General features: G+C 48.5%; 5 protein-coding genes across 5 annotated transcripts; 3 read left to right on the top strand and 2 right to left on the bottom strand.

Annotated features, from left to right (window-relative positions):
* The first annotated feature begins 1,240 nt into the window (after positions 1–1,240).
* LOC101757615 (triacylglycerol lipase 2) lies at positions 1,241–4,707 on the top strand. Its single transcript, XM_004973934.2, has 8 exons — positions 1,241–1,562; positions 1,736–1,867; positions 2,820–2,960; positions 3,051–3,161; positions 3,297–3,440; positions 3,554–3,597; positions 3,731–3,906; positions 4,017–4,707. Exons 1-8 carry the CDS (start codon positions 1,344–1,346, stop codon positions 4,337–4,339), a joined length of 1,290 nt encoding a protein of 429 aa, XP_004973991.1. The 5' UTR covers positions 1,241–1,343; the 3' UTR covers positions 4,340–4,707.
* Positions 4,708–5,137: 430 nt separating this feature from the next.
* On the bottom strand, positions 5,138–6,612 carry LOC101757226. Its single transcript, XM_004973933.4, has one exon. The coding sequence runs from the start codon at positions 6,450–6,452 to the stop codon at positions 5,334–5,336; it is 1,119 nt and encodes a 372-aa protein (XP_004973990.1). The 5' UTR covers positions 6,453–6,612; the 3' UTR covers positions 5,138–5,333.
* A 6,648-nt stretch (positions 6,613–13,260) lies between these two features.
* LOC101764796 (CBS domain-containing protein CBSX6) lies at positions 13,261–14,709 on the top strand. Its single transcript, XM_004974824.2, has 2 exons — positions 13,261–13,586; positions 13,851–14,709. Exons 1-2 carry the CDS (start codon positions 13,261–13,263, stop codon positions 14,707–14,709), a joined length of 1,185 nt encoding a protein of 394 aa, XP_004974881.1.
* A 257-nt stretch (positions 14,710–14,966) lies between these two features.
* LOC101756809 (proteasome subunit beta type-1) lies at positions 14,967–17,746 on the bottom strand. The gene is made up of 6 exons (XM_004973932.2): positions 17,409–17,746; positions 16,394–16,475; positions 15,757–15,886; positions 15,528–15,670; positions 15,323–15,409; positions 14,967–15,227 (listed from the first exon to the last, which is right to left on the bottom strand). Exons 1-6 carry the CDS (start codon positions 17,549–17,551, stop codon positions 15,153–15,155), a joined length of 660 nt encoding a protein of 219 aa, XP_004973989.1. The 5' UTR covers positions 17,552–17,746; the 3' UTR covers positions 14,967–15,152.
* A 4,332-nt stretch (positions 17,747–22,078) lies between these two features.
* On the top strand, positions 22,079–27,588 carry LOC101756402 (DPH4 homolog). The gene is made up of 3 exons (XM_004973931.3): positions 22,079–23,193; positions 25,394–25,901; positions 26,960–27,588. Exons 2-3 carry the CDS (start codon positions 25,741–25,743, stop codon positions 27,498–27,500), a joined length of 702 nt encoding a protein of 233 aa, XP_004973988.1. The 5' UTR covers positions 22,079–23,193; positions 25,394–25,740; the 3' UTR covers positions 27,501–27,588.
* The last annotated feature ends 217 nt before the right edge of the window (positions 27,589–27,805 follow it).

Below are 27,805 nucleotides of genomic sequence, written 5' to 3'. Positions count from 1 at the left end.
CGCCTACAGTATCTTATATTCTTAATATTACTAATTATATTTTTAGTTTGAAGTTCCACATAAATTTCACACTAAATATAAGCTAGAAAAGGAGGTAAACCCTATAAATCCTCGAAATTCAAACATAAACAAACGGCCAACAATTAAGTAGATTCTAGTTGTTATTGGCAACATTAGCCACGATATACCATTATGAAAAGTAGTTTAAAGTAATCTTCTAAGTCTATATCTAAATTACTCATGTATACTCTTATAAAAGTAACTTAAAGTTAATTTCTATATAAACTATGTGGAGTGCATTGTAAAGGGAAATATTCGAACGAAGACGGAAAACACATAGAGTAATTGGTAGTAGCTAAAATCTATTACAACCTGATAAACATTACAAAGTATCTATATACATTAGAATACGAGGAAACGAGGTTGGACATAGATAATAAACTTTATTATCTATCAATTAATAATCCACGAACTTCTAACATTCATACTCTTAAAATTTGGAGTATTTCAGACAGAGTGAACTAGTACAATGTACTGTAGCAGTATGGTTAACTGAGTACTCATGAATATGGTACGTTAATTTTACTACTAGCATTTACTGCGGTCACTGTTACACCATATGTCAGTGGTTGACCCGACCGTGTGGAATGCATGGACGGAATGGGAACCGTTCGCGTCAGCGTCGCTGCAGGGTATCACTGCTAGGAAAATTCTTTCTTTAACTGTCTGTCCTGCTCCAGCCTGCAGGAAGGACTGCACGCTAGGAAATTCGCCGAAGGACTTCAATGCACTTGCAACACCTAGAAGATGAAAAAGAAAAGCATTCAATAACTATTGAAAGGTCTCACGAAACCACCTTTCAGTAGCATTTCTGTTCTGAGTTTTACCTGGAACATCAGTTTTCTGCACTTTCTGCCTCAGTTGCAGGCTTGCAGCCACTCCTGTCTTCTTTCGAGAGAAGAACAGAACTGAAACAGGATGAGAATTAACGAGCCAAATTTTTCGTGCCAGGAAATAAGAACAAAGTGGATGGATATGATGATGATGGCTCGTGCCATGCTGCCGGAGCCAAAAGGTTGCCATGTTGACGAAAGCGAGACACGCCACGATTCTGACGTTCACACACACGCTCGCTTGCACCCCATTTCGACCCGCGTAATGCTTCTGATCCATCCATCCGGCATTGCCGCCATCCCCGGCGGCCGCGCGCGCGCGCGCTTTAAATACCCGCGCGCGCCCGCGTCTGCTCGTCTCGATCGCACTACGACGACGACGACGCGCACACCGCTAGCGCTAGTGCGGGCAAGCTACCGCGCACGTCCGCTCCGCCGGCCACCGCCAACATGATCGTCGTCCCTGCCGCTGGTCGTCGGGCGGGCCTCTCCTCCTCCGCCGCCGCGGTGGTCGCCGTCGCACTCGTGGTGCTGTCCTTGCTTCCCGCCGTAGCCGTCGGGGCGCGCGGCGTCCAGCAGCAGTCGTACCGCCGCGGCGGTGACATTGCCGGCGGCGGCCCCTGCGCACTGGCCGTGGCGCCGCTCGGCTACCCCTGCGAGGAGCACCAGGTTCGTTCTTCTGTCCCTTCGGTTCCGATCGTGGATTCGTGCGTGGTGCAACGTGGAGCTGGAGCCGATCACGAAGCTTTTGCATGCATGTCTTCGTCTGGCAGGAAAAAGAAGAAAGGAAAGAAAAGCTTTTTGCGTGTGCCCTGATTGGCTTGCTGGATACATGTGCGCAGGTGACGACGGCGGACGGGTACATCCTGAGCCTGCAAAGGATCCCGAGGGGCCGCGGCGGCGGAGGCGGCGGCCGGGCGGCCGGCGGCGCGCGCGCGGGGCAGCCGGTGCTCCTGCAGCATGGGGTCCTTGTGGTACGCGTGCATGCATGGGCATGGCTCTGCTCAAAACACTTCATTCTTTTATCTCTCGGATTCTTTTTTGTTTCTTGTCAGTTTCATACTTTCATGTGCCCACCAGCACCCGATTGGCGCCGGTGACTCCATTTCTCTTGCGAGCTGTGGAGTCAGTAGCTGTCTCCTCGATCTTGGCTGCACCGCTTTTAGGCCTTTCGCTAGCTTTACAGCCAAACCTGAATATCTCAGTACTGCCTGTATGGGCCAAAACTTATCTTAACGTAACTGAGAACTGAGATGCTCAGATGCGCCCAAAAGGAAACGAGGAACAAACGTGCTGGCCGGTGATGCTGCTGGTACTTGCTTTTCAGATACGTTTGGTTCGTGCTAAGGTAATGTAGATGTAAAGGGAATCAGATTACAGTGTATTTGGGAGGTGGAATGGGTGATTGCCTCTTTGTTTGGGTAGCACTCTGGTAACGTAATCAGATTACTGTGGGTGCTATATCTGATTACGGTGGGGATGAGTGGTAACAAGCTTGTATAGATATTATTTAGATAAGGGATTCGATTACAGTATCAATTGATTACAAACCACCACAACCAAACATATATAATAGGATTCGTTACATTAAGTAATCAGATTACGTTACATTTGAACCAACCAAACACTACCTCAGATGTAGGAGTCCGGAACACTGCAGACCTGCAGACTGCTGTGGCCAGAGATAGATGGATCTGGTATGGTCTTGCCGTTAGTACGTACGCACAGTTCCGTGAACATTTTCTGTGCACGCTGGGATTCTAGCCGAGAACAAGACGGTACGCGTGCGTGACGTGTCGCTAAGTACCCTGCCGTTCTCACCAGGGTGACCAGACACATGCGCATCGGCTTGTCTTTGTTCTACGGTACGGGCGCCGATGCATATCAGAGGGGGCTGATGGATATCTGGTGCGTGGCTTCTGTCAGGACGGCATGTCGTGGCTTCTGGCGTCGCCGGAGGAGTCGCTGCCGTTCATCCTCGCCGACCGCGGCTTCGACGTCTGGATCGCCAACAACAGGGGCACGCGCTGGAGCCGCCGCCACGTCTCCCTCGACCCGTCAAGCCGGGTAACAGCAACATGATTAATGAACCCTGCCTGATGTGCACACTGACTACTGCTTGCTAATTCGTTTCGTTCCCTTTTCCCCGACCTTCAGCTCTACTGGAACTGGTCCTGGGATGACCTGGTGGTCAACGACCTCCCGGCCATGGTTGACTACATTTGCAGTCAGACCCGGCAGAAGCCCCACTACGTCGGACACTCCATGGTACGGCCCCAGTGACCTGTTAGACGTGTAATGATAGTGCACGTACAGAGGCTCCAACTCCATGGTCGCGGCATGATGATGAAGCTGGAGTGTAATCTCAGGCCTGAAGAATTCTTCTCTGCTTTTGGGTTTCAGGGGACGCTGGTGGCGCTGGCGGCCTTCTCGGAGGGCCGGCTGGTGGACCAGCTCAAGTCGGCGGCGCTGCTGACGCCGGTCGCCTACCTCGCCCACATCACCACGCCCATCGGCATCCTGCTCGCCAGAGCGTTCGTCGGAGAGGTAACCAATTGTACTCTGTACTGCCATCGCAACGCAACGTTCAGCAGAGACGAAAACTCTGTTCTGACTTCTGACTTGGTGACTGACCAAACGATCCACCGTCATCGAAACAGCTCCTCTCCGACTTGCTGGGCGTGGCCGAGTTCAACCCGCTAGCGTACGTCATCCTCGTACCTCGTACCTGCAGATTGAGATTGAGATTCAGATTTCTCCGGTTTTGGAAACCCGGTTTCAGATTCATTTTGTGCTGGCGCTGATAGATGGCCGTTTTTCTTCTCTGTTGAGTGCAGGCCTCCGGTGACGAACCTGATCAGGGCGTTCTGCCGCAGGCCCGGGATGAACTGCTACGACCTCGTCGGCTCCATCACGGGTAAGAACTACTGCCTCAACAGCTCCGCCGTCGACGTCTTCCTCGAGTACGAGCCCCAGCCGACGTCGACCAAGACCATGGTCCACTTCGCTCAGAGTACGACGAACAGACCTTCTCTACATCAAATTCTTCACGATTGAATTTACACTGAGCCGTAAGAGTAACTAAGACTGTTGCATTTTTTGTTCTTGCACCGGCGGTGGCAGCCGTGCGCGACGGCGTGCTGACCAAGTACGACTACGTGCTGCCGGAGTGGAACATCGCCAGCTACGGGCAGGCGGAGCCGCCAGTGTACGAGATGTCCAACATCCCGGCGGGATTCCCGCTCTTCCTCACCTACGGCGGCCGGGACTCGCTGGCCGACCCCGCCGACGTGCGCCTCCTCCTCGACGACCTCCGGGGACACGACCGCGACAAGCTCACGGTGCAGTACCTGGACCAGTTCGCACACCTCGACTTCGTCATCGGCGTCTGCGCCAGGGATTACGTCTACAAGGACATGATCGCCTTCTTCGACCGCTTCCACTAGTTCAGTGTCAGTGACTTCAGCCTCCGAGGGGGCGAAAGGAAGAAAGGTCACTTCACTACACAGACACAGCCAGTAAAAAGATTGTATCAGAGGTTAAAATATATGCAGTAATCAGATAGATATTTAGTTGAGAGCAAGGAGGCTACTAGTAACTATTACTCCGTAGGTGTGAGGGGGAAGGTGATCACTGGAATAGCGGTCAGCAGCCGGTCACACTGCATTGCAGATTCGCAACACTGAACGGTTAAAAGAAAAAAATATAGTAGCTCATATAGCATTATGCTTTGATTATGTGTACCTCTCCATGTCTGTTTGCAACAAATTAAATGAATTTATGAAGAACTATGCTGTAGAAAACATTTGAAGTATATGAGATTCAGACTACATGCAGGAGTTAGATTTGGAATATGTGTATTCTGAATTTTTCTGATTTTCTCGACAGCGACGTGTCAGACAACCAAGGGGCACGACCAGGAAACAGTGAGACTACTGTTTCTGGAATATAAATGTCATAGCTACGAATAAGATAACCACGTATATGGCCGGGAAGACCTCACTGTCGGCATTTCTGAAATAGCCATAAACCTTCAGGTTCCCTGCTTATGTTTCTGAATATCTACTGCTCGCCAAACTTCGGCACGGAGCAACGCAATGTGAGCATAGATTGACCAAACCGGAACGATTGCCCTCCGTTTTTCAGAAAAGAGAGGCAGTATGTTGCGTTACGTACAGTTTGTCAGTTTCCCTTCTACTCAGGTCTAGAACTACAGATCAAGCAAAAGCATTGTTCTCCTTGGCTTGTGTTTCAAATTTCCTTCTTTATCAAATCGTACTATATATACAAAAATAAGTCAATAACATAGCATACATACAAAGTAGTGAAAAGCACGACACATATGACAAGTAAACATCAGCAAACGTAAAAAGCAGCCAATCTTTACAGGCAGCAGAAGAACAGAAAACGACTCGAACAGATTCTGCAGGCCGTCAGAGTTTAGCACGGCACGTGAGCATCAGCCAGGGGGCAATCCGATAGGTACAGCGACGAAGGCACGAGCCAGGCCTTGACGACGCGATTCTTCTCGCCGTCGCCGAACTCCCAGGCTCCGGTGACCTCCTTCCTCATCAGGTCGTACTCCACGAGCCTCCGCGCCGACCACAAGTACGCCGCGTCCTTCTCCGGGTGCAGCGCCATGAACCGGACCTCCTCGTCCCCCCCGCACCCTCCCTCCGCGACGCCGTCGAGCCTGACCGCGTGCTTCAGGCGCCACCGGGGCGCAGCAGGTGAGGAGCCGTCGTCGTCGTCGAGCACCCAGACCTTGAGCTGCGCGCCGTCGTTGGCCACGTAGTGCAGGCGCCCGCCGGAGTGCGCGAGGCGCGCGTCGCCGCCGCCCGCCGCCGGCTCGGGGAGCTCGGCGGCCGCGCACGTGAGGTCGGGGCCGGCGACGTCCATGCGCACGACGCAGTCCGGGTCGGAGGCCAGCGCGTACACGGCGCCGCCGTGGAAGTGCATGGAGCCGGAGAGGGCGCCCGCGGGCACGCCGAACTCCACGTCGCGCGGAGCCCACGCCCACGACTCCGACGAGAACACCTCCACCTCGCCCCCGCGCTCGCGCCACCGGCCGGTGAAGCTGATCACGTGGTAGCGTCGCGGTGAGGACGACGGGTCGAACGCGAGCATGGACAGCCGGGCGTCCCTCGACGGCGGCGGCAGCGCGGCCCACCGCCGCGTCACGGGGTCGACGACGTAGAACCGCGTGGTGCCGGCGGTGCGGAACAGGAGAAGGCCGTTGCTGGCGTCGCAGACGACGGCGCCGTCGAGGTACGGGAAGAAGCCGAGGTTGCGGTCCTCGAGCAGGCCGCCGCCGTCCGCGCACGCGAAGCGCGGCGCCTTGCCGCCGCCGCTGCCGGCGGGGAAGTAGACCACGGAGAGCTGCAGGGGCAGCCTGCGGCGGAGGCAGCCGTCGGAGATGGTGGCGCACCAGTTCTTGGACACGCACCTGGAGCGCGCCACGGACTTAACCGGCAGCCGGAGGATGATCTCGGCCAGCATGTCGGCGCTCAGGCTCCTGACGCTCTGGATAGAGGAATGCCTATTCAGGACCGCCGCCATTGCTTCAGGGTCGCCGAAGCTCGCGCCGAGAACGTGACAGAGCAGAATCACCGAACAGAGGAGTTCGCGGATTTGCAGAGAGCATTGGAGGGATGCAGAGACGCAATGCGATGTTGCTTAGATGCCCCGGGGCCTTTAATAGGTGGCGTCTGATCAGGGAGCACACGCACACGGAACAAGGGTGCTAAGATTAAAGACTGGAGGACGTGCCTGGGTTGGGTTTAAACGCTTGCGTCCGGGTCGAACATCGAAGCCTGCGTGTACGCCACGTGTCCGTCGGGGGGCCACGTCGACGGCCGAGGCAAGATGGGGTGACACGTAGCGCCGCGAAAGCTGAAGGTGTCCCAGTTCTAGTTCGTTCGGGATTCTCTTCCTCCTCCGTCTTTGCCTCTGTCCCGTCTAACCGCGAGTCTGTCAAACAAGCCGAAGACGGCGACGGCGACGGCGACGATGGCCGCGTTCGTTGAGCGCTTGGCGAGTGGCGGGGTGACGCCGTGTTTGGGGCCGGCACGCAATGTCGTTGTTACGGTTTGGTGATCCGTGAGCCGCCCCGCGCCATTCGAAGAAGCTGAACCGCCGGCGGGTGGTGGCCGGCGGAGAAAGCATGTGTTCTGCTCTGCTTGGCTCTTGTTCAAGCTCTACGAGGATGCGCGCACGCAAAGAGATCTTTTCTCTCTCTCTCTCTCTCTTTCTTTTTTGAAGTACAGTAAGTATATTTTACGCCTGAAATAGTAGGCAAACAAATGATTAGGCACCGGCGCACCGCGATACATGCCAAAAGGAGCCCTGGATCACGCTGAAGGTCTGCCAATAATCAGGGGAGGAGCGACGGTGGCATGCGTGCACGTCTAACTCGACTCAAGTCCATAATCCTACGCATTAGCCCCATAATAGAGTCGATAATCTTAGTCGGTAGCGTCAACTAATGAAGAAGAAGAACGCGGGGACGGTGTCTGTTTATTAGAGAGCTGCCATCCAGGGGCCACGAATCGCTGGCATGGAGTGCATCTTATATGATTCTTTATCAGACGACCCCACTGCATTTTTCAGATAAGCTAAGCGGATAATTTGTCCACAAAGTCAATGGAGCCCCCCCTGGCATTGCCTTGCTTTCCTGAGGTCAACTGCGTATTCGCTGCGTCGTTCGTGCAGGCAACGTTTAGCGAGCAAGCACGTTGCCCTTTGCCCAGCTACGCGCGGCGGGCCACCGAGACACCGACTCGACGGCGACCGCGGGCGACGGGCACGGCCGCGCGGTCGCTATCCGCCTGGCCTGGCCGGCCCGGGAGGAGGACGAGGCGGTGGAGCGCGCGCTTGCGGCACGTGTAGCCGTGTAGGCGGCGAGGCGAGGCCAGGTGGGCCCGTGGCGGCCGTGAAGGTCGCCAGCGCGGCAGCGCCTGCGACCGCGCGCTGCTGCTGTTGAGTGTAAATTGTACTCGGGAGAGACAAGGGACAAAAGTAGTCTGGAATGAACCCTTGTGTTGATCTCTGGACTGTTTAGAGGAAGGGGTGCCATGAATGGACACCTAGTGTGAACAGACATCCGATGGATGAGATCACACCAATTTATTTCTAACACTTCCCCTTATCGAATCCAGCCTCGAGATTAATGTATTGTTTAATTCCTAAAAAACCACGTGGGAAAAATATGAGGAATGTGCATTTCATATGCCCATCAAAACTCCTTAAAATCCAGTGGAAAAAATAAGAAGAAAATGATATGGCATATATGGTCATTGCTCAATCCCAAACCTATAAGAGTTTATGGAGCAATGCACATCTTTGATATCCTCTCAAAGACCCCTTTTAGGGGAGAAGATATGACATCATATGTCTTGGATACCTCCTTTAAAAACTCCGGTGGAGAAAATAGAAGATATGACATATATTCTTGTATTGATATTGCCTCATTAAACCTTTTATATGAGAAACCTTGAGAGGGAAAACTCATAAAAAGAAAAGAGTACGATATGATGCATGAATAGGTTATGATTCATGAGAAGACTCCCCCTGAATCTTGCAAATCTCAAAGTCATCGCATACCAATTCTACAAACACTTTTGAAGTGTGAAAGTTGGTAGAGACTTCGTGAGTAAATATGCAAAGTACTCGCATGTTGAATTTGCAATATGGTTATTCCTCAAATGTATTACAATACATGAGGAAAAACCATTTTGTGGACAGTATAGTAATATTGCTCACACATAAACTTTTTGCATCCAAGCAATACAAGTAACATTATCCTGATAGATAATGGCTATGATTCAATGGAATCATATTTGATCACTCGACGAAGTCATATGTTTTTATATGATGCTTCACAATGATATGTGGAAGTAACCATTATAGTGTATGATGACTCCCATGAGAACTCTACCACAAAGGTATCAGTTTATGATATGTCATACATTATGGGGATTAATTGGCTAGTATCTTCATATCCCACTGTGATCATATCTCAACTTATCTAATGACAAGTCAAGGTCCTTTAGTACCGCATATATATCAATGGATATCCTTCTCCTGCAAAATGACGTTGTTGGAGATGCGCTATTTGAAGCTAGCAAGTATCTGCAAATGCAATATTAGGCTTGTTGCGATTTGCAAGATACATACGTGCTTTGATGTCACAAAGATTTAATCCCAGATTGATCCACTTTAGAGATTATTTGACCAGTGTTGATGGATATGATGTCCAATATCATTGGATATTGGTAGACAATGTATATACTTAACTTGTAGACTTAAGCATGATTTGGTTTTATCCAAATCATCATCTCATAATCTATCTTAAGATGATTGCGTGATTTATTGTGTGTGATTGGAGATAATAGAAAATCCAAATAGGATTTTTGATACAATCACACATATGCAATCATCATGGTTGGGAGTAACCCTTCTGAGGAAGGAACTCACCATGTGGGTTGTACCACAATCAACCTAACTATTTCAAGCTATGGAGTGACTTGATGAGATGTACACAACGTATGTTGCAATTTTGATTCTGAACACAACGTCCATTGGGACTTGTATATATATCTGAATCTATCAAATTCACAAGATCTGCCAATGATCAAATATAGGAACATATTTTTCACACTTACCGAGGGTATGCTAGCTAGGTTTCTGCGTGAAACCATATGCTACGAGCTATTGCTATCTCATCACCTTGCTTCCGTAAAGAAAGCATTATGAGAGTATACGATATTACTCAGTCATTGTTTTAGCGAGAGCAATTCTCCTCGATCGCCACCTTTGATTGACCCAGAATGAGTGTAAATCAAGAAAAGAGGAGACCAGACGCACGGTATCGAGGGCTCACGGCCGTCAATAGCCCTGGGCAAAAATTACCCGAAACCGATTAATCAAACCGAACCAAACCGAATTAGAGCTTAGTTTCGGTGTTTAGTTCGGTTAAAAAACTGGCACTATTCGGTGGTCGGTGATCGGGTTAGTTTTGGGTTTCCGTTAACCGAATTAGAGCTTTAACCGATGGACTGGCGGTAGGCACCCAGGCCATTCCTCCATCCTCCCATAATCCCATTCCATTCAGCCCATAAACTGTCGGCCCATGAGTCTACAACAATATAGCGACCCTAGTGTCCATCCCGTCCCGTGACTCCTAACTCCCGTCCGCTTCACCCGTCACTCCAGAGCCGCCTCCCATCACCGTCCCATGACTCCCGTCCGCCGCCTGCCCGCGTCCGGCATCCCCATCCGCGGACGACGGATCCGCCCGGCGCCCATCGTCCGCTAGTCACCAAAGTTACCGCCGACCGCCGTCCGCGCGTTGCCGCGTCCTCATCCGCCTCCAGGCTCCAGCAACCAGGCTCCGCGGGGAACGGGAATGGGCAAGCAACCAGCGCTCGGACTAGTAGTACAACGGCGCCACCAACCAAGCACTCCTCCAATGTAAGTTCGAGATCCCTTCTCCATCGATTTGTTGTCCGTTTCAGTAATTATTTGAGCCCATATTATTTGTTGTTGTTGAATCCATTTGCTTTGCTTGATTTGTAGATGGAGGATTCAGATGTTGAAGTTGTGAGATCTGAAGCTGAAGGTGAAGAGAAGAATGAGGAGCAGAACAAGAATGAGGAGCAGGAGAAGGACCAGAAGAAGGAAGTCAAGAAGAGGAAGGCTATGGCTCCAAGATCAGATGTGTGGGACAGCTACCACAAGATCCTTATTGGAGGCGTACTGAAGAAGGCAAAGTGCAAGTATTGCAGCCGTGAGCTCAACTGTCACTCTAAAAGACATGGTACAACTTATCTAAAATATCATCTACGAATATGCAAGAGAAATCCTAATAAAAATCTTGATGACCAAGGCACTTTGCAATTGCAACCATCACATGGGTGTCGTAGTGTAGGCACTGTTTCTATATGGAAGTTTGATCCTGATGAAATTAGAAACAGCTTTGCTGAAATGCTGATTGAAGATGAGTTGCCTTTTGTTTTTGCTGAACGATCTGGCTTTAGGAAGTTTATGGCCAAAGCATGCCCCTGTTTTACTGTGCCATCTAGAAGAACAGCCAGTAGAGATTGTGTTAGTATCTATGATGTGCAGAAAGATAAGCTGAAAGAATTTTATAAGTAATCCTGTGAAAGAGTTTGCCTCACAACTGACACATGGACTGCAAACACTCAACAAAACTACATGTGTGTCACAGCCCATTTTATTGATAGTGATTGGAACCTACGCAAGAAGATTATTGGATTTTTCTTGGTAAAGGTCCATAGAGGGGATGACATTGGGAAATCCTTAGAGGGTTGCTTGGCTGAATGGGGCATAGATAAAGTTTTTACCATAACTATTGATAATGCTAGCTCAAATAATGGTGCTATCAAGTATATGAGGAGGGTATTGAATGAGTCAAATTGCAGCATTGCTGATGGAGAGTATCTTCATATGAGATGTGTTGCACACATTATTAACTTAATAGTAACTGAAGGGCTAAAAGAGATTGATGTTTCAATTTATTGTGTTCGTGCTGCTGTTAAGTTTGTCAAGAGTTCTCCCTCTAGGCTAGCTAAATTTAAGAAGTGTGCTAAATTAGCAAAGGTGGATAGCAAAGCTTTTTTATCTTTGGATGTTTGCACAAGATGGAACTCCACTTACCTTATGTTAGCTAATGCAATACCATATGAGAAAGCATTTGAAAGATATAAGGATGATGATTCCTACTACCAACTTCATCTAGAAGGACAGAATATGCCAGGTGTTCCTGTAAAATCAGATTGGGAAAAGGCTAAGAAGATGGCTGAGTTTCTTGAACACTTCTATGAGCTCACCCTCCGTGTCTCAGCCACTCAACATGTTACTTCTCACAATTATTTTCATGAGATTGCTGATGTTTTGATTTTGTTGCGTGAGTGGTGTCAAAGTTGTTATAGCATACGTAAGGACATGGATAAAACAATGCTAACAAAGTACTACAAGTACTGGGGAGACAAGAAGGAGGACATGCTAAACTTGATCATTTTTTTCTGTGTTGCTATTGATCCAAGGTACAAACTATCTGATTACACAAAAATGGCTACCTTGGAAATTTTGGTCATGAAATAGGACAAGAATTGTGGGCTGTAGTAAATAAATCTTTCCATGCTTTGTTTGAAGAGTAAAAAACTTGTATGCTCCAAGTGACAAGTCATAGCATACTACTGATTCTGAACAGGCTCCAGAAAAGAGCAAGAGATTGATGAGGTCTGTCATTGCTCAGAAGATGATGCTTGATGGTGGTGGAAATGGCACCACAAAGTCTAAACTTGAGAAATACTTTGCTGAAGAGAATGAGGAGGATAAGAAAGACTTTGAAATTCTTGAATGGTGGAAGGACAATGCTCACAGGTTCCCAATATTGTCTCACATGGCTCGTGATTTGTTGGCCATTCCTATTTCAACAGTGGCATCCGAGTCAGCTTTCAGCACGAGTGGACGTGGTCTTGATGACTTTAGAAGCTCTCTCACACCAATTATGGTCGAGCGCTTGATCTGTACACAAGATTGGCTTCATCGATCCACTACTCTTAGTGTTGAAGAAGACCTGAAGAATTGGCTAAAATAGAAGAAGTAATCAATTTAAATTCTAGCTATTTATTTCATGTTCCTTATTATTTATTTATGTATTCACACTGCCTTTTTTTAACTATTTGAAGCCCTTACTCATGTTGAAGAGGACATTGGTGGCCTGACGATTTCAACCAAGCCTACTACTAACGCCAAGTCCACCAAGCTCTCTCCCGCATAGAACAAGGATGCTACTGTCTTCTTATGTGTTATGGTGTTCATTGTTCAAGGACTCTTGTTATGTGTTGTAATGCTATTTGAGACTGTGTTGGTTACTTGTTTAGACTTTAGCTATCAGCAATTCAAGTACTCCTATTATGTGCTGTAATGCCATTTGCCTGTTTGACTTTCTGGTGATAGGCATAGGGCCAGGAATACTTTCTAGTGCTGTAATACTGTTAGATTGTTCGGTTAACCGATTACCGAACCGATTTCATCAAAACCGAATAAGGTCAGTTATTTATTTTCTAGGAGCAAGTTCAGTGACCAAAGTTCAATAACTGAAATTATTGTCACCGAATTAAGCGAACCGAATTAACCGTATTAACCGAATGCCCAGGGCTAGCCGTCAACGGTGAAGAGACCGAATTCATGGCTAATCAGGTCCCAGTTGGGACACGTCGACATTTTCGCGAGCGGCGTCCTCGTCAGGTTTGATTTGGTCAAACGCGAGGCCCCCCACCCAATCAGAGGCTAGCGTCTCACGGTCTCGCGCCACGCGTGGGCCCACACCGGCGAGCGAATGGCCCACATCGTGTTCCTCCGCGCTTCCGCCGCTGACCTCACCGCCGGCAAGCCACCGCTGCGGGGCGTCCCGGCCTCGGCGCCGCTCTCCGCGGCGGCCGCGGCCATCCCGGCGTCGCAGGAGGCCGACGTGGCCGTCTGGCGCGACGGCGCGTCGCCCCTGGCGCCCGCCGCGGCCACCGTTATCGGCCTGCTCAGCTCGTTCGACGTCGTCGCCTTTCTGGCCTCCCACGTCGGCGGCCCGGCCGCGGCGCTGAGGACGCCCGCCGGCGACGTGGTGGCGCACGAGCCGGCGCTCGTGCGGGAGGTCGAGCCCCACACGAGGTGATGCGCGTCGAATTTTTGAACTTGGTCGTATCGTCCTTGATTTGATCCATGCTTTTTCTTGCCTGAATGTTAATGCGCGTGATCATCTTCTCTGCATCGCATTTCTACAAAACGAGGAAGTCTTGTGGATTGAACATTCTTCATCCTAACATCTGTGTCGCATTCCTGCTCCATCCATGGCGTTCAACACTTTAACTGAACATCTTGTGGCAGAATCTGGGATCATAATGTGAATCAGTTTTCAATTCGTTCGTCGAGCAGGTTGATAGAAATCGTGGAGCTAATGAAGCAAGGAGCAAGGCGCGTCCTGGTGCGCAAGAACATCACGGAAGCCTGCACCGTGGACAAGAAGCCGTTCGCGCCGTTCTACAAGGCCGTGCTGAAGATCACCGGGACGCCGCGGGCGGCGGCGGCCGCCAAGCAGACCGTCAACCGGTCGTCGTCATCGTCGCCGCCGCCGACGACGTTCGGCTGCGACCGGTACTGCTGCCTGACGCGGGAGGACATCGTCCGCTTCCTCATCAACTGCCTCGGCGCGCTGGCGCCGACGCCGCTGCAGTCCATCTCCTCGCTCGGCGCCGTCAACCGCGGCTACGCCCACGTCGAGGCCTCCTCGCCGGCGATCGAGGCCTCCTGGAGCGTCCCCTCCGAGCCTCGCGCCGTCGCCGTCGTGCAGACGAACCGGGACGGGTCGCACAAGGTCCTGGCCGACGTGTCCGCGCACAGGCTGTGGCGGCGCGACTACGTGGCCGCCGCGGACGCCATGGCGAGCCTCTCGTCGCTGAGCTTCGCCGCGGGGGTCACCGCGCACGGGATGTTGCCGCCGGATGGTGACGCCGAGGCCGCCGCCCCGTCGTCGTCGTCGAGCCTCGGCGGCGGGAGGGATGATGGGTTCGAGGCGAGCCTCGTCGGCCAGATGATGATGGCGAGCCACGGCGGGAACGCGGCGCTGAGGTGCAGGAGCACGAGCTCGCTCGCCGCTGTCATGGCACAGATGCTTTCGTACAGGACCACGCACATCTGGGTCACCGACGGCGAGGACGACGTCTTGGTTGGCGTCGTTGGGTACATGGAGATCTTCAACGCGGTCACCAAGGGTGTCGTTGCTCCTCCAGTTTGAGTGCTCAGTCTGCGTTCAGGAATTTCAATTCGATGGGTTTTTTTTCTCTTGATTGATTTGCTAATTTGAAATTAGGTAACCTTATAGTTTGTACAAGTTTCAACTTCCAACGACTCTCCTGTTGGTAACTAGGTGACTGATGCTTTGGGTCAAGAACATCATGCCCAGCCAGGCTTTCTCCATTTTTTTTAACAGAGGAAGTTCATTTCTGCTATCCCCATGCTCAGGCAATATGAGTGCTTCAGTAAGCAATCCAATAGACTTGAAAAGTTGTCTTCTAAGTATATAATATAAAATGATGAATTGTCATAACTTCCTCCTAGAATCAACAGAATGGAAATTCAAATACATATATTTTTAGAGGAAATTCAAACACATCAGACAGTGAAAACAAATATCCTTATGTAAGAACCATGGTAGTGCCATTTTATAGGAACACTGCACTAATCCTTCCTCAGTTCAATGCACTCTCTGTGTGTGCCGGAGCTGTTGATGACCACAATTTCCAACTTATCTCCCTGCAAATTTCATGGAACAACAATATTAGTTCAGAAATCTGGCTAGCCATCACAAAGTAATCTCTACAAATCTAAACTGCAGGAAAGCATCATACAGTGTATATGTCTCGTTCTGTGGCTGATGCGAAAACATCCTTCACCAGATCAACCGCATCGGATTCAGACAATGGTGTCACTGCATCCTGAATGATAAACAGCATTGTGTTAAAAATTCTGTTTAGTAAGAATGATACAAAACATATTGGAGAGAAAACATCCCCATAATTGGATTAAGCAGTTGAAATTGAAGAGAAAATTCACCCGAGCTGGCAGTAGCAGAGGACTAGGAGATTTCAACTGGTTGTCAAGAACAGGCATCATCAACGCTGCGCCTGTTCCCTGAGCACTATAGCCTGTCCTTTCGTAAGACCCAACAGCATCGTATGTGAAGACACATCCTTTACCTGTGAAAGGATAAGAGATGGTCAGAGGCACAATCATACCGAACGATCAATATAAACTTAGTACTCGTATGCAACACATACTCTACCTTGGCTATCCAGTCCACCCAACACATTGAACGCGTAGTATGGGAAGAATCTCTTGTAGTAGAGTGTGTTCGACAACAGCTGCGCCATTGCAGGGCAGCTCATCTTCTTGTTATGATTGTGTTCATAAACCTAAAAAGGCAGAAATGTGAAAGCATCAGAAACCTATAGTAGAAACCTGAACTGACACAATATTTACCCATACTGTTTGCTGCCCTACTAACCAGATATTTGGTTAGGTAATAGAGGCATTCTAGCTAGCAACATCTACATGTCACCAATGCAGTCACGAGTCATGAACTCATGATCAAAATTGAATAATTGCAAACCTGTTAAGAACAACATTCTTTCCTAGAAATAGTATTTCGTAGTTGTAGACCCTGACATGGATAATCCTCTTTTTCAGGAAATCTCTACCTCATAATTTTCTTCCCTGGAAAAGCTCAACCTCATTTTTTTTCAATTTAACAGAAAATGGAATACCAGACCCATGGCCAACAGATAATCCCTAGCAGTATTGGACTGTTGCAGTAGTAAGGTTGATGAAAGAGTAGTTAACGGCAAAAACACATAATCTTAACAGAGGCCTCACAAATACTAGTTCAACAGCTCAACTGATCAATATGCTTAAACACTTACCAATTCCTTGGCAGCCAGATTCTTTTGCAAAGCTTTGATATCACCTTGGAACCCAGATGAGGCCAAAACACATTTGTCTGCTCTGTTTGTTGGAAAAGGTGGGAGAAAAACATTAGCAATTCAGCAACGACAGCAGATAGGTTTTTTCTGTTACTAAAAAACTAAGACAGGTTCAATTCATGGAAGAAAAGCCCAGAGAATGTGAAATTCACCAACCTGAGGTCCAAAATAAATATTACTACCTCCTACCTGAATTATTTGACATTTCGGACAGCCAAACTGACTTGCAAAATTAGCTATATTCAGCAGTGGAAATGTCAGCTAATACTGACCAGAGGGAGTATATGATGGTTACTTATAAAATGTGTATATAGTGATAGACAATTTTCCATCGACATATCTCATTTAGACCTAGGTGCTTATAGCACGCTCTGTTTTCCACAATTTAGTTCAGAAAAAATAGATCATGATAACACCACCAGGCACCAGGTAATGTTACTTCCACAAGGCCACTAGTGAAAAGTAGTAAGAGCCATCTTAGAAAAACATGGAATATAACTTAATATATAACTTTAAGAAACAATACATGAATATTTAAACCATTCATGTAAATAAAGTGACGGTATTGTGTACCAAGTTTTACAAGTGTTTTAAATTCAAATTTGTGGTCAAAGTTCTGTACCAAGTTTTGAAGACCATTTTTGACCGGATTAGTAGCACTAGAGTTCAGCCTAAACTGTTTCAAATTCTCAACTAACTGAATACAGAACACCAAACTTCAGAACAGAATTACTTATTTCCAGACGCAATGAAATCATGATAGAGGCCGCGCAAACCATAATTTCTGGAACACGCGACGCCCGACACGGCTAACCAAATCCAGAACGCCCTTGCTACCGCAAAACCGAGTTGCGGGATCTGAATTTCAGAACCAGGGAACTCGACCCAGCCTGAAGTCTGAACTCTGAATCAGTAACGAGAACATGGGGGCGGCAAGAAGGGTTCGGAAGCGTACAGTTGGGCGATCTTGGAGTGGTCGCGGGACAGGATGCTGTATCCGACGGAGAGGCGGGTGTCGGCGGCGACCACGCAGTAGTCGGCGCCGGCGACGGCCACGCACGTGCCGCCGTTGTTCTCGTACGGGTCGAACCTGGCCATCTGCCTCCGCTCCGAGATTCACTCGGGGTCTGGTCTCTGAGTTCTGATGCCGATTTGCCGAGGGCGGTTGGGGGTGGAAGGGGGAGGCTGGCTTTGCTTAAAGGCAGGGGAGCTCCGGCACGCCGCGGGAGTCGAGTTCTTCTCCGTATCTTCTTCTTGTGCTGCAAGAAGAGAATCCGGCTCGGTCGCGCTCTCTCTCTCTTCTCGCCCTCTTCGGGTTCGGGATGTACTTAGCTGGGCCAGTATGGGCCGAATTTTCGGCCTATAAACTCGTGAGAGAAAAAAAGCCGAACCCATCGCAGAACAAACAAAGTGGAAAAATGATATGGGCTGCGATTGAAAGTCGGCGTAGATAAACAAGCCCATAAAGAAGTACATTGTTTTTCTAAAGTGAATAAGGCAGCATTATATTAGAGTTATATTAGACTAACTGTTCATTACAAATTATGGCCCGGACCGGATGCCCGGAGGCTTATTAAACCAAACTAAACCATTGAAGTGATCAGCATGCTTAGCTATAACAAGAGCTGTCTCGTTACAAAAGGATTTGCACTACTTAAACTTTTAACATCCTTTTGTTTTTTCGCGACCGTGTATTAGCATGCAGTTTATTAAGAAGAGAAGAAAAGTTTGGTTACACGAACATGCAGCGTCTTCTGGGATTGATGACCTGCTAGTACAGACAAGAATTAAGAAGAAATTATATTTGCATCTTGTTGCGACCCTACTAATAGGTTAGGTTACCAGGTACGACATTGAGGTGAATGGCTGCTATAAATGGCGCCAGATAATGAAATCTTGCCGAAACCCAGGCAGTCGCCTCTTCTATAATTTTCTGCCTCAGCATCCCCATCATCCTCAATTTTCTGCTTCAGCATCCCCGTCATCCTTTGAACATGATTGAAAGTTCTTGTATTTCTCTCCAGCCAAACGAACCTGAAATAAGATCCTGAATGATTACTTCAACATGAGATAAGTCAAGCACCTGTGAGTTGATCTTCTTGACAACACTTTGACAATCATAAGATATAATCACATGCTGAAATTGTATCTCGGAAGAAAATGAGACCGCTTTTCTGGTGGCAATAGCTTCAGCTACCTCTGGATCATCGAATCTCTGTACTAGATGACAGCAAGCAGCTACGAATATTCCCTTATGATCACGAACCACAACTCCAATACTCATCCGAGGTGGATTTTTTAAAGTTGTTGCATCTAACATTGATCATGAACCACCCATCCGGCGGTGGAATCCACTTCGGAAGAGTATTCAGACCCACACCTTTGTGATGTTGATGGTTGCACCAAAGTCATTTGCACATAAGCTTTTAGGGTAGTCCCAACCGTCCATGTCATGTAGTTTTCATAGCATTTAATAACCCTACCATGTTAGTAAATTGGTGATGTGTCATAGGAGTTAATAGGAGTTATTGAGGAAAGAGAAAGAAAGAAAATGAGGAAACGATTTTCTACGTGAGACACCACGTCCACCCGCGCTACGCCGATGATTTCGCCTTGAGGGTGAGTTCGTTTCCTCACCACGTGTTTTGTCTTATGTTATGTCATGTAGTCATTCACCAGAGTTGAACAATCAATATGTGACTTGTTATTTATCTTATGTCATATATGCGTGGCTTATCGTTTTCTTTACAATGAATTGTTGATTACCTTTCAATTGGATAATTTCATTTCCGATGTTCCCGTAATACAGGCATCACATTCGTTTCCGTGATATCGTTTTCGATTTCGTTTCCGTGAAAAAATATGAAACTGAAAACAATTTAGGCTCCTTCCTATTGGTTTCATCCGTATACCTAAGCAGCTGCTGCCCGTCCCTCCCTCTCTCTTTTTTCTATACCTTTTTTTCAAATCATTTTTCTATTTTTAAATATTTCTTTTTTTTTTGAAGAACTTCTTTCTGGGATTTTCCCTCCCTTTTTTCACCCCCACGTAGCTAACACTAGAACTTGTGCTGAGATTCAAGCGAATGCCAAAAACTTTGATAGAAAGGCTTGATGGCAGCAGACTAATTTGCGACCATTGCCATTGCTCAATCAATGGAAAAGAGGAAAAAACAGGAAAATAAGTAAAGATATAAGATACGACTTATGTTTTGTATCATTAGTTGACATTGACAATAAGACCATCAGTCCTGTTGTTCATTGAAATGGAAATCTGCAGCAGGAACTAAAAATAATACAATGACCAAGAGGCTATTGAGCGAGACCAAGAGGCTATTGAGCATCATGTCAAATGACAGAAGCTGGAAAAGACAGCAGATGATGAGATAGTCCATCAGAGAAAACAGCTTATTATGGATCCACCAGGTTATCAACCATTAGCACCACTATGACAAATGCTGCGAAACTTAATGCCCCTGTTTGATGAACCTACCCAAAAAATATGTTCTTCTATAACACTCATCGACTATAAAACCAAACTCTCGATTCTCTTCCATATTGTACTTCAGTCGGTAATAGAATCATAACAGTCACACAACAAGTTCTGATAAAAACCATGTAGGAATTGAAGGTGTCCTAGTTACCATATAGCAGTAATAAGAATGAACTGCTAGGTTAATCATATCCAGAGGTTAATGAAAATCTTAGAATATTGTATAATCAGCTAGCATATCCTACCCATATAAAAATAAAAAATTATTATGTCTCTCTTTATTTGTTTATCTATGAAGGGATCCATAATTGCACCCTTGTCCCAGTTTCCGATTGGAAATAAGCGCCGGAAACTGCAGCAACTTGCCGTTTGACCTGCAGATAGAAGACATCCTCTGCTTCTGTTCATATGGATACTGAAACTACTGCAGTTGACCAAACAAAATCCATAATTACAGGACTACGTTGAAGCAGGACATATATACTAGTCGCACGAAAATTCCCCACTTGATGGAAATGGTACGTGTACAATCAACAGCATGTAAAAAAAGACAGTTTCTTTTGACCCAAAGAAATTTATAATAAAGAAACAAAAGCCAGCAAGATGCTTACCTGGGACCGGCTCAGCTCAACCATGGCCTCCGCTCCCTTCTTCCTCGAGTCGACGGAGTCCGGCAGGTCCAAGGCGGCGGCGGCGGCCTGGCATCTCGCTCTCAGCTTTCCCTCCATCTCCAGGTTGTTCAGGACCCCGCCCCCTAGCAGCATGCGCGGACCTCCTCCACTAAACGGACCAGGCCTCAGACGTAAGACGTAACTGGGCCTGAAAGAAGCCTTACGTGTGTTTGATCCAAAGTTCATGGACTCTTAGTTCCTAAAATTTAGTCCCTAAAATTTAGTTCTGCTGGGGTATTTGGATCCATGAACTAAAATGAACTAAAGTCCATAAATGTTGTTGAACAAAGACAATTTTATCCTCCTTCCCTACCCCTCCTCTCCACCGCATCCTCTCCCTCGCATCCGCCGGCGCCTCCCCTCCTCTCCCCCGATTCCGCCACCGCCTCCCCTCCTCTCCCCCGCATCCGCCGCCGCCTCCCCTCCTCTCCCCGCGTCCAACTACTCCAGCGCTCGCGCCCGCGGAGGCAGGGGCCGGCAGAGGCGACGGGGTGTCCCCCTTCTTCCCGTTCTTCGGCGGCGCTCGCGTGGCAGCTGGACCGGGTGGAGGAGGCGGGGCGGTCGAAGGCGGGGGGCTAAGCGGAGGCGGCGGCGGCGCCGGCCGGAGGCGGGGGCCCGGGCGGAGGCGGCACCACCACCTGCAGAAGCAGCAGCAGCAGCACCGGTGGCGCTACCGGTGGTGGAGCTTGGCCGCCTCCGTCGCGCTCCTCCTCTTCGTGCGTCTGGAGGAAGGGAACAGGGAGACCACGGTGGAAGCCGGCGCGGCGTCGGCGGCCGTGGAGGTGGTGGCGGCGTCCGGGCCGGCGGGGCCCACAGCGAAGCGCGCGTTGGCCGCGCTGGAGCTCCTGTGCACGGCCCCCGGTGGCGCCGCGGCGGTGCGGAGGGAGGCACTCACAGCGCCGGTCCTAGCGCGGGCAGTGGAGGGGATGTCCGGGCGCAGGCGGGAGTGCGGGGCAGGAGAGAGGAAGGGGGCAGGTGTGGAAATTGGTGAGGAGGAGCACTTTTAGCCCCTTTTAGGACCTCTTTGTGGGCTAAAATTTAGAGCTAAAGTTTAGCTATTCTCTACACTTTTAGCCCATCTATTTAGATACAAGAGCTAAATTTTGAGCTAAAAGTGCATAGCTAAAATTTAACCCTCGGATCCAAACGTGCCCTTAGTTATCCATCCACTCCAACACGGAGATCATCCTGCTGCCCCTTCCGCTCGACTCCATCCGCATCGTGCCGCCCCCGTTCCAGTACATCGCGCCGCCCCCGTTCGAGTACCGAGCGCCGCCGGGGAAGGGCTCGCGCTGCCCCCGTTCGAGTCCGCAGCGCCGCCCACCGCACGACTACAGGAGCGCCGCCCACCGTTAGAGTACAGGAAGTTGAGGCGCCCACCCAGGAGGTCAAGTTCTTCGGCCGCTGGTCCTTCGAGGACGTCCAGGTGGCCCCTCTTCTCCTCCCCTCCTCCCCCACCTTCATCTCATCGGTGTGTGTACATGGGCCGAGCTGAATCCAAATCTGAATGATGCTAGGCCGTACATGTTGTAGGTTAACATACAGCATAGAGTTCCTTCTCTATGGACCATGCTTGGTGTAGTGCATGATTATGATCGATCTCGCTTGATACTTTTCTTGCTTCATCATGTCCATGACACTGCGCCTTGACCAATGGAACTTTTTTTATCAGACAAGAGTTGCCTGTCAATATGTTGTTCTTGCTGAAACCTGACAAAGTCAGCTGAGCTTTTTCCTGAGAAACTGTCCCCAAAAGCTCAGTATCAACACGCCTCGTCCCTAAGCTCCGGTAGAGCTGGGATGAGCTGAATCTGAATCTGAATGGTGCTAATACCAAGTGATCTGATTTGCTAGATGTGGCGGATTAGAGGGTGGTTTGCCTAGGTTCTATTTGCACGTCATGACTGTAAAATATTGATTGCTGTTTTTGGTTTTGTGGTTGTCTTGAAATAGTTCTGGTATTCTCACTGAATAAGTTAAGGCTTCATCTTTAAATGGGTTTTTCTTGTCAGGATGTTTAATGTGTGTCTCGTGAATTCTTTGTTTGGAGACTTGTTTGGGATCATGAGCATGGACCACACTGAATACCTACGAAACACGGATACTCCACCTGGGGACCGTATCCCGTATCGGATACGTATCCGATACGGATGCGCCCCGGATACATATCCGTGGTGTATCCACGTATACCCGATTAAATGGGCCGAAAACTTCGGATCGGAAACGTTTCCGCGCCTGGATTCGGCCCAGCCGGCCCAACATCACAGCACATCCCACCTCCTGCCCTACTCCCGTGACCCGTCGGGCGTCGGCTCTCCCACGCGCAGCCGCCTCACGCAGCGCATCGCCGCATTCTCCCGCTCGACCTGACGGCTGACGCAGCGCCTCCGCCTCTCGTCGGCCGCCGTCCGCTGGCCGCCGTCCGTGAGGCCGCCTCCTGCCAGCCGCCGTCCGCCTCCCGCGGCCACGGGCCGCGAGGCCGCCTCCCGCCGGCCGCAGGCTGCCTCCCGTCGGCCTCCGTTCGCCCGTGATTACTCCCGTCGGCCTCCGGCGTAAGGAGCCCCAGCCCCTGTTCAGGTGCGTGACTTCCTCTGATAGTGGTAGTGCAGGCCTCCCGTGAACCGTGAGTTCCTCCCAGTAATGGTAGCATAGCATCCGTAAAGTGCATAGAGATCTACATTTTCTGTGTAGTGTATCCAGGCAATTTGGAAGTATAATCCATAGTCTACAGAATAAGGGCCCATGCAAGCATGGATGGTGGATTAAGTTCAGGGGCAGTGTGATCTTTATAATGTTGGCTATTGCACAGTTGTTGATTATCCTTTCTTTTCAATACTTAACCGGTTCAAATACAATTGCTTGGAGAATAGTACCATATAGATTGCAAGTAGGAGGTAACGTGATGATAATTGGCCAATCTCCAGAATCTGGATATGAGTTTATATTGATTGATTGCAGTCCCAGGCTCCCATCCTCTCCTAAATTAGAACCTGCTATCATGTTATTCTCAGTGTAATAGACCTTAAATGTCTCTATGTTGAATTTGAACATCTATTTTGCAATTTAATATGCATTGTTATTTATTTATTAAAAAAATAGTTAAAACGTATCCGCGTATCGGGTTGTTTAAGAAATTGCCGTATCCGCGTATCCATATCCTTCCGATACCGATACGCGTATCCGTATCCGTGCTGCATAGCTGAATACGAAATTATTATAGCAGTACACTTAATTTGTAGGAACTAAAACTGAAGATAACTTTTTTAACAGCAAGAGTTGAACTAGATCTCAGGGGATCCCTTCATAGTCTGCTCCTCATTGAAGTCCGAGTTCACCAGTATAGCTGCTAGCTTAGGTCTGAACTCATCAATAAGGTTCTGTGTGAAGCCTTTTTGAAGGCTGTAACCATTCCAGTGCTCCATGTACTTGAGCCTGAATAGGCCAGATGATGTCCTGTCCTCCTGTTGCGGTAATCCACCGAGCATGTCGATGTCCCAGGTCTTGACATTAAAATCCTTCCACCGATGGTAGTCTTCCTTCTCGTCGTTTTGAATGATCTCCAAATAACAATGCAAGCCTTGAACCTATTTCATATAATGTTAGTACGTACTGTGCAATCAAAATGGAACAGTACAAAGCATGTGGAATTAATGAAACCTCACCATATTCCTGACTTGTTGCACTATATTTGCCTCGAATTGTTTGTAGGAGTTCAATACTTGTACAGTCCGCAAATTAGCATTCAGTCGTTCACTGCCACCAAGAACCAGTGTGTCTGCACACACATTGGGAGAAATACCTAAAAATGTTCTAGTCAGTATTGAATGCATGAAAGTATTGACAAGCAGTTTACCTGCAAAGAAGTTTCTAATTCTGCCCTGTTTCGGAGCTTCCAGCAGCTTTTGCTTCTACAAGAAGCTCCAAAAGCCAAAATCTCCCCCAAACGGGGTTATTACTTCCAAAAGCAAAAGTTGGAAAAGCTCGTTTTACACTACCAACCTAAAAGCTCATCTCCTGTAATTTCCCGAGCTTTTCCACCGAATTGTTTTTCCCTATCTCTTCTCAAGTCTCAACCCGTCACTGCCCTCATCCTCATTCGTCGTCCTCGCACCTGTCGCCTCCCTCACCTTAGCGCAAACGTCCCATCAAGGGCCGCCGTTGCCCTCATCCTCCTTGTGCCCCGCCGTCGCCCCCTTCCCTCGACGGCCGCCGCCCCTTCCCGTGATGCTGCCCCTACCCATCTGCGCCGCCACCGTCCTCTCCTACCACCACCACCCAAATCCCACATCCTTCGACGGCCGCCGCTGCCCCGACCCCTTCTTGCATTGCACCGTCGTGGTGACGCTACCTCGACCTTCCTTCCTCGATGTCTTCCACCGCCGCAACCTCCCTTCCCCTCAATGCCCGTTGCCACCCCAACATCCCCTTTCCTTGACGGTCACTACCGCGCCAACCTCCCATCCCCTCCTCGTCATTCCGACCTCCCTTTCCCCTATTGCCGTGACCAAAAGCTTCAGCTAAAAGCGAGGTTGCCAACAGGCATCCTTCGCTTCTCCAGCAAACGCTTCCTGGGCCAGCCAATGGAACTTTTCCTAGAAGCAGCTTTTGGAAAAGCTGAAACTCTGACCTTTATCATAGGAAATGTCCCATTCTTCTTCGTATCTCAACAACTCTACATTCACCGTCCTCAAACAAAACTAAGTCAACTTATGCAACCAACAAGAACGATTTTAGACAAGAATCTCGAATTTACAGTTATGTTCGCATGACCATATAGGCCTAGGATTTTGGCGCAAAAAGGATTTCGAAGGCCCAAGTGACCGACCAGTGCCTGGTGGTCGTCAGCCCATATGCCATCCCCGGTCCCCCTCCGCGTCCATCCGCCATGCCGCCGCCAGCCCCGGAGCTGCTCGAGTGCCGACCCAATGCGGTCACCGTCAATCGGTTCTCCAGCCGTCTAGCGCCACCGCGGTGAGGCTCTCCAGCAGGCAGGAGCGCCCGAGCGTCGGCCGCTTTGCGCCGCCCCTTCTCCGAGCAGTTGCGCAACTGCCAATCGCCAGTCGCTACGCACCATAAGGGGAGCCATCTCCTCTCCTCGCCACCTGTTTGGGCCACGGGGGAGCCATGCTGTGTAGCCTTCCTCGCCTCTTGGGCCGCTTGAAGAGCCGAAGAGGAATCGTTGACAACGCCTTACGCCTGTACATCTTGGCGAGGACCCAAGGCCAAATCGCCGCCTACCTTCTCAGCGTCTGCACTCCATTGGTGCACCGGTGTAGATCTAGCTGGTAAGCCCACACCTCTTTCCCAGTCCGCAGTTCTCTGTTAAGACAAAAGCTACTTTTGAATTCCAATTGAGAATATGAAGCCTGGAACCGGACCTGATAGGTAGTACTGTAGTATTTGCATCATAGTTTTAGTTCCTTTAAGTTCATAAATGATCCTTTAATTTGTTGTACAATGTATTGACACTGCAAATAACCGAAGATAAAACAAAATTATTCTGGTGTGCATCTGAAGTTTTGAGGAACATAAACGTCAGCTATGATGCATTTACAAACATGTAAATTAGTGTAAAGTGCTTGATTCATCATTTATGCAAGTTTGAACATATTTGTTGAATTTAAAATATTATGAGATATTTTAATATAATTTTTTATCGTGCTTAATTTACACTCATCTACCGAATTGCTTGACAAATCTTACACTTATATACTGAATTGCGTATTACTGTATTAGACTGTTGGTTAGGCCTGGCCTGAGTGAAATGCTGGGTCCACCATTTTTCCACATAGTTGAATGTCAGACGGTTCATTCTGCCCTCCTGATAGGTTTTAAGATAGCAATGTTAAAATTCAAATTTTGTGAAAGAACCCTTCAGTATTTTCTTCACTTGTGCTATTGATGATTTATGGGTAAGCTTGAGTAATTGTGTCATCGTGTTTGGGGGTGGCTGGGCTGCATATCAAGTGGATTTGGGAGTTAACAGTGATTCATGCTGTTCGCTATGTATCTAATAGATTTGAAATGTATTGCTGATTTAGATTGTTTGCGTTTCCTAAACCAAAATTGGAGTTACATGCCACTTTGTAGCACCAATCTCAGCAGAAATGGACCAAATATAAATCGATGGTGCTTTCAGAGTAAATTGTTGGTTCAAAGTTCAAACCAACACCTGTTTCCCTGATAAATAGATTTTTCCTTAAATTTCAAAATTTGTAGACACAAAATAATATGCATTGGTTTATGTTTGACTCGTGGTATTTTTGCTACAAAGAAGTGCTTTGGCATGTATTACATTCATGATTTGTAGAGTAATTACTGTTTTTTTGCCCCCTGCATACAGTGGTCAGGCTTCCACTATGGTTCTAGGCAGCAATATTTCCATCCAGAAAACCTTGTACGAGGTTTTATCTGTGAGTGAAGATGCTACATATGGCGAAATCCGTGCAGCGTACAAGTCTGCTGCTCTTAACACACATCCTGACAAAGGACATATGACTCTTGAATCATCTGTGCCTTCCAGTGAGCAACAAGAATTTTTGAGCGTGCAGAGAGCATGGGAAATCCTACGCCATCCTGCATCTAGAGCAGACTACGATAAGCAGCTGCAATCATCCAGGCAGAACATTGAGATCATTGCATCTGAAATCAAAATTGGGGACATGATCGTGGAGAGCACTGCTGATACTGTGGAGTTGTTGTACCCATGCAGGTGTGGCGATTATTTTTCTATCACTTCGTGTGAGCTTGGCGATATGGGGATTTTGGTCAGTGGAGATGGAGAAGTGGAACAGCAGGCGTCTGATTCTTCATCAGCTTTTGTTGTTCTGGGCTGTGGTTCTTGTTCTCTTAAAGTACGGTTGATCATAAATGAAACTTTGTGATACATTTGAACTCTGTTTGTATGTTGTTCAGCAATGATCTGTTTGATCAAATGACCACATAATTTTTTAAGATTATTTGTTCTTCAAATGTTGTGACTTGTGAAATCCTGGTGGTGGTTGCGTTGTGATAAATGACGTTTTGACCGTTGTGATCAGCTAACCACCATTGTCAATTCCAGCCAACCGCTGGGAATTCAAAGATGTTCCCGTGGTGGTTACTCGGTGCTCCTTTGGTTAATGTTGTTTATTGGCCGATTTAATGGTCGCATCTGTCAGTCATTCACCTAAACAACAGCTACATGAAT

Source organism: Setaria italica, chromosome VI (assembly GCF_000263155.2).
Source record: "Setaria italica strain Yugu1 chromosome VI, Setaria_italica_v2.0, whole genome shotgun sequence".
In the NCBI taxonomy this organism is placed as follows: Eukaryota; Viridiplantae; Streptophyta; class Magnoliopsida; order Poales; family Poaceae; genus Setaria; species Setaria italica.
Note: the sequence above shows the minus strand (reverse complement) of the source record. Positions and strands in the feature narration are given on the sequence as shown.

Coding starts and splice junctions, on each gene's coding strand:
- LOC101757615 (XM_004973934.2), top strand. CDS start 1,344: ATGATCGTCGTCCCTGCCGCTGGTCGTCGGGCGGGCCTCTCCTCCTCC. Junction 1,563..1,735: donor ACCCCTGCGAGGAGCACCAG/GTTCGTTCTTCT, acceptor ACATGTGCGCAG/GTGACGACGGCGGACGGGTA. Junction 3,441..3,553: donor CCAGAGCGTTCGTCGGAGAG/GTAACCAATTGT, acceptor TCATCGAAACAG/CTCCTCTCCGACTTGCTGGG.
- LOC101757226 (XM_004973933.4), bottom strand. CDS start 6,452: ATGGCGGCGGTCCTGAATAGGCATTCCTCTATCCAGAGCGTCAGGAGC.
- LOC101764796 (XM_004974824.2), top strand. CDS start 13,261: ATGGCCCACATCGTGTTCCTCCGCGCTTCCGCCGCTGACCTCACCGCC. Junction 13,587..13,850: donor GAGGTCGAGCCCCACACGAG/GTGATGCGCGTC, acceptor TTCGTCGAGCAG/GTTGATAGAAATCGTGGAGC.
- LOC101756809 (XM_004973932.2), bottom strand. CDS start 17,551: ATGGCCAGGTTCGACCCGTACGAGAACAACGGCGGCACGTGCGTGGCC. Junction 16,476..17,408: donor CACTCCAAGATCGCCCAACT/GTACGCTTCCGA, acceptor TCCAACAAACAG/AGCAGACAAATGTGTTTTGG. Junction 15,887..16,393: donor ATCTGGCTGCCAAGGAATTG/GTAAGTGTTTAA, acceptor CTGCCTTTTTAG/GTTTATGAACACAATCATAA.
- LOC101756402 (XM_004973931.3), top strand. CDS start 25,741: ATGCTGTGTAGCCTTCCTCGCCTCTTGGGCCGCTTGAAGAGCCGAAGA. Junction 25,902..26,959: donor CACCGGTGTAGATCTAGCTG/GTAAGCCCACAC, acceptor CCCTGCATACAG/TGGTCAGGCTTCCACTATGG.